The 11,423-nt window shown below is 41.9% G+C and overlaps 1 protein-coding gene across 1 annotated transcript; it reads left to right on the plus strand.

The window, feature by feature from the left end:
• Window positions 1-764: 764 nt before the first annotated feature.
• Window positions 765-11,234, plus strand: LOC120567729 (E3 ubiquitin-protein ligase HECTD3-like). The gene is made up of 20 exons (XM_039814704.1): window positions 765-877; window positions 1,244-1,708; window positions 2,282-2,535; window positions 2,645-2,780; window positions 3,054-3,175; window positions 3,645-3,758; window positions 4,191-4,273; window positions 4,407-4,572; window positions 5,898-5,979; window positions 7,064-7,246; window positions 7,394-7,446; window positions 7,556-7,724; window positions 7,815-7,928; window positions 8,040-8,129; window positions 8,398-8,604; window positions 8,744-8,873; window positions 9,488-9,562; window positions 9,726-9,807; window positions 9,900-9,971; window positions 11,017-11,234. Exons 2-20 carry the CDS (start codon window positions 1,355-1,357, stop codon window positions 11,099-11,101), a joined length of 2,571 nt encoding a protein of 856 aa, XP_039670638.1. The 5' UTR covers window positions 765-877; window positions 1,244-1,354; the 3' UTR covers window positions 11,102-11,234.
• The last annotated feature ends 189 nt before the right edge of the window (window positions 11,235-11,423 follow it).

The raw sequence follows: 11,423 nt of genomic DNA on the forward strand, positions 1-11,423 counted from the left end.
TCACCGCCGGCTGCTCATAAAACCAATAATGTTATTCATATAACCCTAACCCAAAATATAATCGAGTAATACATTATGATGTATAGTTTAAGCTACCCATAAATTAAGTAGCTAGTTAAAATAAGGTCTGCCTTTACCAGCTGCAATATTAAAGCGATTAAGACATTAATGCATCAATAATTATAATCCTATTAAAATATTATATTATTCTGAAATGGGCCATTCTGCAAAATTAGTAGCTACTTTTGGTACTTTAGGGATACTTGTGTTGCTGCTTACAACGAGGTATACTTTTTGTAGAAAAGAGAGAGTTCAACAATCCGGTGCAACCAGGGCAGGACAAGACAGTGTAGCGTTAAAAGATCCCTGGTGCAACACAGCTTTGACATTTAAGCTTTGACATGTACTTAGAGCATGAGTATTCAATGGAAATACATAAATTCCTCCAAACTGTACTGTACTGGGTGTATTAAGAGAACACAGAACCTAAGAAAACTGCAGTGGTGGTACTTGAATCCACGTGGCCTGTAAACCGAAAAGAGCATAAGCGTAGTTAGCTCATTCATTTACACTCAGATGACAGGTTTTCTACTAGGTAAAGTTCAACCATGATGGACACATTGATGTTGATGCACAGGACAGTTGTGTAAAAACATGGCAGATAACACCATATATATATATATATATACGTATATTTATGAGACACCACAATATTAAAACATTCATTAATTCGGCGGTGAGACCTTTATTTTGAAATACAAACGACGGAAGTTGGAGAGGGCCAAAAGTCTCTTATGCGCTTCCGCGTTGTCAGATACCCGAAGAAGTCCACACCGATAGAAGAGTTTCACATTTAAAATACTACTCGGCAGTAAGGGTACGTTTATACTGATTGTAGACATTACTCTGCCTTTTATCTCATTAAAACATGTATTTCCTTATCTTCTGATTGAAATGAACGTGGTTCTGTGGATAAAAGCTATCGTAAACGTCCCAGGATACACTAATTTACCAAACACCTAATTTAGCTAACGTTACGTTAGCTTGCTAATGTTAGCTCACTTACTCACTCGTTATGGTACAGAAGGAGCCGATACTGTTTTTTTTTTTTTTTACTCTGTCAGCGGACTTGTTATCTTTTAGACTCAAATTAAAGGGAGCTGAACATCACAGCATTTGGCTGCTGTTTATTGAATGCACTGTTTCTCAAGAATATTCGGTTTTGTTTGCTTTGTTTTGACAGGTGCATCCCCGCGGAACCAGGCAGGAAAACAAAGGCAGGACAGTGGTGTAATGCCAGCTGACGCCCCTTGCTGCTGAGCTGCTGACTGTCCCCTCCATCATCATCGTCATCATGTCTCTGGGCGACAACCCTCACCTGCTGCTCGGCAGGATCCGCTTCCTGAACAGGTGCATTGAATGTTTCAAGAGGAGCGAGCCGTTGCCGGAGTGTCTGTGTTATGTCCCCAACGAGGTGTGCTACAAAATCTGCAAGGATTCATCGTCCACTTCCTCCGGGTCCACCGGAGCATCTACAGCAGGATCCACTGTCGGGAAAACGCTTGTCTCCGTCTTTGAGAGTCCACACCAGACTCCACACATTAAGAAGTTATGCAAGTACAACATTGAACCAAAGAAAGGGACTTGTATCCGGACAACAGGGGAGGAATACTGCAACAGCCAGGGCCTGTGGGTCAAAATCAATAAGGTAAGCTTATGTCTCCGTGTGTCAGGTTACAGTCACTGAAACAGAGCCATTAAACTAATTCAACCTGTCCAATTCTGCTGTAAGACCTGGCATAATTGCACAGGTTTCTTCCACAGTCTCCTCTCGTTGGAGTCTCCTCCGAAATATATGTTGTTATAGACAATAGCTGGATGGATGGATAGATATTCTGAACACTTAAAAAAATAAAAATGCAGGACTACATTGGTAACGTGACAAATATGAGTAGCTTCAAATGCAACTAATTCAGATTCTCTTTTGTCTACACATTATGTTTTTTTTTCACTTTTTGCACCAAATAAGCCCGTAAAGCAGATTTTCAGTGTCACACTGTTGCAAAAATATATGAAAGTTCCAGTTTGACATTGCAGTGGCAGAGCTACCATGCAAGATGCTGGCCTGATCAGGAGCAGTTGGGTTTAGTGTCTTGCTCAAGGACAACCCTACTTGTCCTTCTTACATTAGGATGGTTTTATTATCTGTTAATTCAGTTTTGATTATTTTAAATGTGATGGGAAAACGCATGTTGACATAACGATCCATGTCTGTGTCCAGGAGCAGCTGGAGGAGCACCGTCTGGGTCAGGAGTTGGAGGAAGGCTGGATCCTGGTGTGTAAACACACAGAGGGAGGCGACAGGCTGGTGCCGGTGGAATCACCAGAGACCATCAGCAGACAACAGCAGCTCTTCGGCTACGACCACAAGCCCTGCAACAGGTGGGAGCAGGTGGTGAGTGTGGAGAACGCGCTTTACATCGGCTCCAAACCCAAAATCGCTGAGTGTGATGAAGCTGCCGTCCAGAAGCTAAGGTGAGCATGTTTGTTATAAATCAGATTAGAGAGTCAAGACGTTTTTTGGGGTTGTGTTAAGAGCGCAGCAGATTGTCAAATTAAGCTGTTGTTTTCTCAAATCTTCAAGGTATGTTCCCCCCACCTGGGTATATGAATGTGACGAGGACTTGGTGCACTACTTCTATGACCACATAGGGAAAGAGGATGAAAACCTGGGAAGTGTGAAGCAGTGCGTGACCAGCATCGATGTTTCTTCATCTTCGGTGAGTCACATGCACTCAGGTATTTGTATTTCTTTCTTTTTCCTCATCAAAAGAAATACAGGGTTTTAGTTTGTGATATGGATATTTGAAATCTGCAGCTGTGTAGATTTTCTAGTAAAGACAAAGCTATTAGAATAAAGTGGTATGAGCATTAAAGGCAAGCAAGCATTCAGTCTGTTTATCTCCTGTTAAAACTTGTAATTACAAGTCAGTCAGTGAATTGTTTTACATATAAAATAACTTACTTACTTATATATATTTATTTGCTGACAGGAGGATCCCAGCGGAGGGGCGAGCTGTCTGACAGACGGCGATGTCGAAACTTTCTGGGAGAGTGACGGCATGCAGGGACAACACTGGATCCGCCTACATATGAAGAGAGGCACTGTGGTCAAGTAAGGAAGCTGCTAAGCAACAAAGTGTTCCAACATTATTCATTGTAATACAAACCCTGAACTTACTTACTGTACTTTTAATATTTGTATTAGTCATTTCTTGATGCCATCTACTTATTTCAACTTGTATTTGGGATATTTTGATTATATTCTACATTAGGAACTGACTGTGGGCAGACACTCACTCATGTATTCACACAGTAAGTTTTTGACCGGAAGCTGAACTGAGCTGACAATAGACCAGATTACATTCACACAGTCTCAGTTCTTTCTCTAAAGACACATGTTGGATCAAACTTTTGTTTAGTTACTTAGTGATACCACCTAAATTTGGCTGTATTAAAATGGGAATAATTTATGGTGTTACATCCATGACTTATTATTTCATGCTCCTCGCATATGAACTTTGATCTTGTCGGTATGTGGACATATCCTTATTGTGTATAGCATGCTTCCCTTTGCTCTCCAGTAAGCTGATATTGACGGTGGACTCTACAGACGACAACTACATGCCCAAGCGAATCACAGTGTTTGGAGGAGAGGGAGACAACCTGAAGAAGCTGAGTGATGTCACCATAGACGAGTGAGCCTTTTAAATTGGATTTCGTGAGCATATTTCAGTTTATATGTGTCAGTTTGTAATATCAGAATCACCCACACATTGCCTTCAGTCGGGGAAGTCCCATGATAATTAACTACCTTTGATATTATTTTGTGCATTAAATGAATTATCATAATCAATATCTACTATAATATTGATACATTGTTCTAGCCCTGTTAATAATGTGATGTAATAATGTGATGCTCTGCTGAAGAATCTGTATTTTCTCTTGATAAAAGCAGCAAAATAAAAGATTAGACTATTCTTTGTGTAATTTGTAATTTTGAAGCATATGTGCCTGTCACGCCGAGCCAATAAATCTGTAGTAAGTTGACAAATACCAGGAATTAACGTATTTCATAGTCTGTTTGACTACAGTTGCTATGAGCCACCTCTTCTCTTTTTTGCCCCTAGCAACCTGATTGGAGAAGTATGTGTGCTGGAGGATATGACGTCTCACCTGCCTGTGATTGAGGTTCGGATTGAGGAATGTAGAGGTAAGGCTTTTTTACATGTTTCTGTGTTAATTTAGCCAGATATTTCCTGCCATTTTAAACACTTCATCTGACTCTGTGTGGTTCCGTAGCTGTAAAAGCTGCTATAGTGATGACAATGTTTTTGGCTCTACAGATGAGGGGATAGACGTCCGGATCCGAGGCTTGAAGATCAAGTCGTCATGTGAAAGAGACCTGGGTCTGAACGCTGATGTTTTCTTGTCCTCTAACCTGGTGCGCTACCCCCGTCTGCAGGGCAACACCCCAGACGTCCTGTACCGCAGAGCACTAATCATCCAGAGGTAACATTCATCTTTCTGTCAGGGTTCTTCCAGTCATAGTAAATATCATGAAGTTAAAGGGATATTTCACCATTGGAAAGATGAATATATCTTTAAATTGGGTCACTTATGTAGTAGAAATGTGAAATTTTTTTTACAACATTTAGTGCACACACATTATAGGCTCCGTAAAGTTCAGCTAACGCATACTAGCATTAGCGCTTGGTGGGCTGTAAACACAGAGTATAAACACAGCCGTAAATTTGCATGGAATGTAGAATGGTCGGCATTTAACAGTCACAAACTCCACCAGCAGTTAGTTGGATACAAGCACCCCATTTCTGCACCAGGCAGTCCGTGTTAACACAGCCCACCTCCACTAGTCTTACCTGGCGACAGAGCAGCAGGCCTGGTAGCTGGATAGTCCGGTACACTAGTCTGGTACACTGAACGTTGTTCAGCCATGTTTCCACAACAACAAAAACACAGCAGTCTCTGAATTCGCATTGGGAGTTTTGTTGAAGTTGGATGTACTCCAGTTTGTTGTCTAATGAGCGGACACTTACAAGCAGGATTAAAGGAACAGGTGGCCGGCTAGCGTTAGCTTTCCACCAGCACACTCGTTCAGCGTTCCCCGCTTATGATGTCCCTTTACCGGCCAGAGGCATCGAGCACCACCGCTGGTCTCCATAGCAGGCGGGCGAAGCTCGCGTAGTGTGTTGAGTATTCCGTCTGTAATAAAGTGTCCTGCATATTCTCCAATCTGTACCAAATGTATCCCGGTGGTACACATGTGCGGTAGTTTGAATGCACATAATTGTTGTAAAAGTTTTCTGCTGAGAAAGTTTAGCGAAGATCCAAGATAGCTGACGCTCGTTTTGCTTCGGTAATGCTCGGAGAAAGACGACAGTCCAACCCCCTATGGGCGGGTTGAAAACATGCAGAAGTAGCTCCTACTACTGGCTTTAGTCCATTGCCTCTGGTCAAAAAATCTTGACCAGAGGAAGATTTTTTTCCAGACCCACAATACAGCGATCTCTCGTCTCAGGGGGACATGAGGGAGGGAAGCACGGTCATTCAAAAATACTACTGTGTTTCTACTGATACAAAGCTTAATGCTAAATTGGTGAAGTATCCCTTTAAATATTTATCACCTCATTGTGGTGCTTTTTAGTGGACTAAAGTCCAGTTCATGTTCAAAAAGTAAAAAAAATTCCAACTCCAAAGTTATTTCAATCTCAGAAATACAAGTCAGATGCAGTGCTCTGATTACCTTTATTGCTTGTAAGCATGACGCATTTCTCAGTGTTTGTGTTGGTTCTTTTCTTCTGTCTCACTCTCTGCAGGTTCATCTGTCTCCTGGACAGTGTGCTCCCACACTTGGTACCGGCCTGGGACTATAGTTTGGGCACCTTCAACCAGATCAAAGTGAGTCATAGTGAAGCTTTTCAAATAAACAAGACTGATACTGAATAAGCAGCAATAAGCCCCAAACTGTTGTTCTTACCAGATTTATAGTAAAAATACAAAACGGTAACACCCTGGGTGGCTTATACTAAATGGCAGTTAAACAGTGTTTTAAATAGGGCTCAGAGATCTAAAATAAGTTTCATTGAACATCATTGAGAACCTTTCAAAACACAAAATGTCACAATCACGGTAGAATTTATATATTTGTGGTATAGAGTGGAGCCACATTGCATTTCTTCAGTGCTGCAGTGTACACAATAAAGAAACAATCATGTTAGAAAAGACAAAAACCGGTGCAAGCAACATGTTCTATAGATATATTAGTTTTGGAGTAAATGCTAGACAGATTTCTCACTAATATTTAATACTTTCCCACCCACACTAGTTGATTTCCCTTCGTCATGTGTCTTAAGGCTCTGACACACCAACCCGACGGCCGACCGTCTGCAGAAAATGCAGTCGGACTGATCAGTCGGCTCCCTTCTCTCAAAAAAGTGCCTTGGAACACACCGAAGCAATGCCAACTTGAGCATACGTTCTGCGCGTGCGCGAGACATAATACGTCTCTCCATAACAGCAGGCGGCGCTAATCTGTACTGTCGACCTAGTAAACAAAGAGCACGCCGTCGTCAGTTATTGTTTTCATCAGAGCGTGTTGATAGTAGTCAAGAAGGATCGTTGTTGTCATTACTCGCTGAACGGAAGAAAATATGATTGCTAGTAATAAGAAGATACTGGCGTTGTCAGCTCTCGGGCTTCTTCTTGTGGAAGAAGCACTAATTCGCTGGTCAAGGGCTAGCAATCCACCAATCAGATTGGTCATTGACTCCGACTGCCCACTGGCCGATTCAACATGTCAAATCGGCCAAAATGGATGCCGACGGCTCCTCCGACTGACGACTGCACAGAACACACCGAACAGACTTGAGTCACCGACCTCGCCACACTGTCCAACGGCCGATAATCAGGTTGGTGTGTCAGAGCCTTAATAAACTGTCTGTCTGTCTCTCAATCTATTTACTTTTGTGTTGGTGCCCTCTAGAGCATAAAGCAGTTCCTGCTGCTGTCCAAACGCCGCTCAGCCCTCATCACACAGTGCCTGAAGGACTCTGAGACCAATAAGCCAAACTTCATGCCCCGACTCTACATCAACAGACGTCTGGCCATGGAGCACAGAGACAACCCCTCTCTGGACACCAGCTGCAAGAACGCGGTGTTCAATCAGGTATAAAAGACTTTCTGAGTGGTGACACCTCTTCAGATGTATTTATACAAAAAGGAGCGTTTGGGGATTCTGGTCTGGGGAAACATGAGTCACTTTTCATCGGCAGCAGTTTACTGTTGCTTTATGATTTTCATTTTGTCATTGCAGGTGTATGAAGGCCTCAAGCCATCGGACAAATTTGAGAAGACTTTGGATTATAGGTTTGGATTTTAAGGCTTGCATCTCTGTCAGATATTTTTTTGCCTGAATATGACTGAAACTTCATAGCATTAAAATCTAAAAGTACCATCTTTCCCCTTGGTTTGTCAGATGGCCCGCTCGGTATGACCAGTGGTGGGAATGTAAGTTCATTGCAGAGGGAATCATTGACCAGGGCGGTGGATTTCGGGACAGCCTGGCTGACATGTCTGAGGAGCTCTGCCCCAGCTCAGCTGAGTGTCCCATGCCTCTGCCATTCTTCAGCCGTACATCCAACCAGGTAATCACTCAGCAGCACTGCCTGCACGCAGTAAAGATTTGACAGTGTTCTCATTGGTTGTGGCTTTTTCTTTACCTGCTGGTCTCTCAGGGCTCCTTAGAGGCCAGAGACTACTACGTCCCCAATCCGTCCTGTAAAGAGTTCCACAAGTATGAGTGGATAGGTCAGCTCATGGGAGCTGCTCTCAGAGGAAAAGACTTCTTGGTGAGTGATGCTCACTCTCCACCAACTGGACATTGTTAACATCACTATAAAGTAAGAATGGGTGGATGTAGCGACTTGATTTTCTGGCTTCTTCTGTGTCCAACCCTGCAGGTCTTGGCTCTGCCTGGGCTGGTGTGGAAGCAGCTGACTGGGGAGGCTGTCAGCTGGAGTAAAGATTTCCCAGCTGTAGACTCTGTGCTGGTGAGGATATTCAAATTATTACACTAACTTACCATGTAATGTAAATGTAAGGCTCTGCAGACTGAGTTTCATACAGACTGAATCCAAAATATCTTTGGTAAAAGAATTGTCATTCTCAATATTTTATATAAAACGTTTTTCTGCTTGGTTCCTAATCGGCTGCACAGATTTCAATTTACTTTACTAATTTACTTTAATGGTCTGGTGTGGCCACTTATCTTTATTTTCCTAGTCATTGCCTCAAGTAAAATTTTCAATGTGTGTTCAGGTGAACCTGCTGGAGGCCATAGAGAACATGGACCAGGAGACGTATGAGTTCAGGTTTGGTGACGAGCTGGTGTATACCAGCCTGCTGAGCGACGGCCAGATGGTGGAGCTCATCCCCGGCGGCAGTAACGTGGCTGTTCGTTACGAGGACCGCAGCGAGTTTGTCCGGCTGGTGCAGAAGGCTCGGCTAGAGGAGAGCAGGCAGCAGGTGGGACTGCCTTTCTAACATTGCTACTCCAAGTGTGGTTAGCTTTTATTCTTCAGTATAAACTCATCCAGTGATTATGGTGTGTGTATAGAGTTCTAAAGTATGTGCATGTGGCTCATTGTCTGTATGTGTATTGCAGATTGCAGCCATGCAGGCGGGGCTGCTAAAGGTGGTTCCTCAGGCGGTGCTGGACCTGCTCACCTGGCAGGAAGTAGAGAAGAAAGTGTGTGGAGACCCTGAGATCACTGTGGAGGCCCTGAAACGACTCAGTGAGTGTCCAGCTTAGAATTTATCTCAGCGTCTTTGACAGTAAACACATTTTCTGTACTGGTTGAAGAAGTTACACTTTCGTTTGTTTTTAGTCATGCTAGCTGATGATGATGATGATGATAATCCGTTAAACTTTAAATCTAGCGCCATTATCAGGTCAAAATGTCACTTTGTCCAATACTTTTGTTTGTAAACATACCTGCAAAACTAATGAAATTCCCATCAGCCTCAGTTGTACTTTGTGTTAACTGCTAATTAGCAAATCTAGCATGCTAACATGCTACACATGATAAACATTACAATTCACCTGCTAAGCATTAGCTTGCTAACATGCTACATTAGCATGCTACACATGATAAACATTACAGTTCACCTGCTAAGCATTAGCATGCTAACATGCTCACAAAAACAAGGTAGAATAATTCTGGATTTATTACGAAGTCTTATTTTCATTGTTTTGGCCATTGTTTCAATCTGTTAAAATAACATTGTAATTAATAAGCCAAGCTGTAAATTAAGTGAGGGAAAAGCCCCGTAGGTGTTTGATTGAAATATTGTAGTAAGGAGTCTACATCATTTGAATGCATCAATGTTGTTTCTATCTCCCCACCAGCACGCTATGAGGACCTGGAACAAAGTGATGTTAGAGTGCAAAACTTATGGGAAGCACTGACGAACTTCACCAATGGTCAGTTCGCTGTTTATCTGTCAACATTTTACAGAGTATTTCTATCGTAGTGAATGTCTTTTACAACATGGCATATGCACTGTGTCGTTTGAAGTCTGTTTTGAAGTGTTTTGGTGTATTGGTTGTGTTGAAAATAAACAACAATTTTGAATTTTGTTTTCAGAGGATCGCAGCAGGTTTCTTAGGTTTGTAACTGGTAGAAGTCGTCTACCTGCGCCTATCTACGTCTTTCCCGACAAACAAGGGTGAGCGCAAGTTCATACCTAAAAAAAATTACAGAAAAGAAAAAATTAAACAGAAACATGATGCTGTTAATTTTTTCTGTTTCCTGATTTAGCTCTGAAACGACCGATGCACTTCCACAGTCCTCCACGTGTTCCAGCACTCTTTATTTACCCAACTACCCAAGGTATACTAACCTTCTGTTTTGTACAAAGTACATGCAGAATCTGTTACTTGTGTTTAAAATGTACTGTATGCATTGCCTGATTGCACTTGTTTCATGGTGCTATAGCAAGACAAGTTAAATATCCTGACCTCTTATGAACCTTTCTTAAAGGGACAGTTCACCCTAAAATCAAAAATACATATTTTTCCTCTTACCTGTAGTGCTATTCATCAGTCTAGATTGTTTTGGTGTGAGTTGCACATTGTTGGAGATATCGACCGTAGAGATGTCTGCCTTCTCTCAAATATATTGGAACTAGATGGTACTCGGCTTATGGTGCTCTTAGTGCCTGAAAACACACACTGAGAGGGTCAAAGTTTAAGGCAAAAATATGGACAACGCCCCAAAACAAGTTCACTTTTTTTTAATGAACACAGTGCCATGGACAACATTGCTAAGTGACTATCCTGTACCTTGCTTTATCGTCTATTCTACTCTAAATGGGACCATCATTTACAAAATAAACATCCTGCTGTATTATGGAAGACTTGAAACTATTGATTGAGACTATAAACTCATTCAGAACTGTTTACTCGGGTATTAAATCAAGTTGCCATTAGAAAGAATGCAAGTTTTTGGCTTCAATTTTCCGGCCCGGATGTTGCTGCTTAGGCGTACTTATAGAAAGACTTGTGCTCATGACTGCGCAATATGTGAACAATAATGCCATCCCCCTACACTGAGCTTTAGCGTCAGTTACAGCTCTGCTGAGGAGGACGAGTCCTACTCCATGAGTACGCTTGCTACATTTGGCGGGTGTAGTTTGGTAGAAAGAAAACAGTTGCTCACAACAAGGTCTGTGGATTATCTTGAGTAACCGGGTCATGGGTTCTGGATTTTCTTGCTGTTGAGTTTTGGAGCAGGTCATAGCATTACAGATAAGAGGAAAAGTAAGTGTTTTTGATTTGAGAGTTAACCGTCCCTTTAAAACTTCTTTTCATTGACAGCCATGTTGTATTTATTGCCTCCCATCCTTTCCTCTCCTCTTGTTTGTTCTGTCCTGCAGTGCAAAGGTTTGTGAGGAGAAGCTGCGTTATGCTGCTTACAACTGTGTGGCCATCGACACCGACATGAGCCCCTGGGAAGAGTGATCTCTTTGCTGTTTCCCTGAACAATCACTTTACAAATCATGGTTGAATGGAGAGAAAACTTGCCATGTTAATAACCATATCTACACAACTGCCTCTTAATCCTTGCTGTATATAATAAAGATGGAAACACGGACATGGCTTTGGGTTAGTTATTATTTCTTGAAAGAAACATTAAATGGATTGATTTATTTATTCTATCTTCATGGATAATGTTCTATCAGCACAATAATTATATTCAAATAATATAATATAGGCCTACACTATTCTGAAATGGGCCATTCTGCATAACGAGAGTACTTTAACTATTGGTAGTTTAAGTATA

The sequence above is a fragment of the Perca fluviatilis genome, chromosome 11, assembly GCF_010015445.1.
Source record: "Perca fluviatilis chromosome 11, GENO_Pfluv_1.0, whole genome shotgun sequence".
Classification (NCBI taxonomy): domain Eukaryota; kingdom Metazoa; phylum Chordata; class Actinopteri; order Perciformes; family Percidae; genus Perca; species Perca fluviatilis.

Coding starts and splice junctions, on each gene's coding strand:
- LOC120567729 (XM_039814704.1), top strand. CDS start 1,355: ATGTCTCTGGGCGACAACCCTCACCTGCTGCTCGGCAGGATCCGCTTC. Junction 4,274..4,406: donor TCGGATTGAGGAATGTAGAG/GTAAGGCTTTTT, acceptor TTGGCTCTACAG/ATGAGGGGATAGACGTCCGG. Junction 8,605..8,743: donor TAGAGGAGAGCAGGCAGCAG/GTGGGACTGCCT, acceptor TGTGTATTGCAG/ATTGCAGCCATGCAGGCGGG.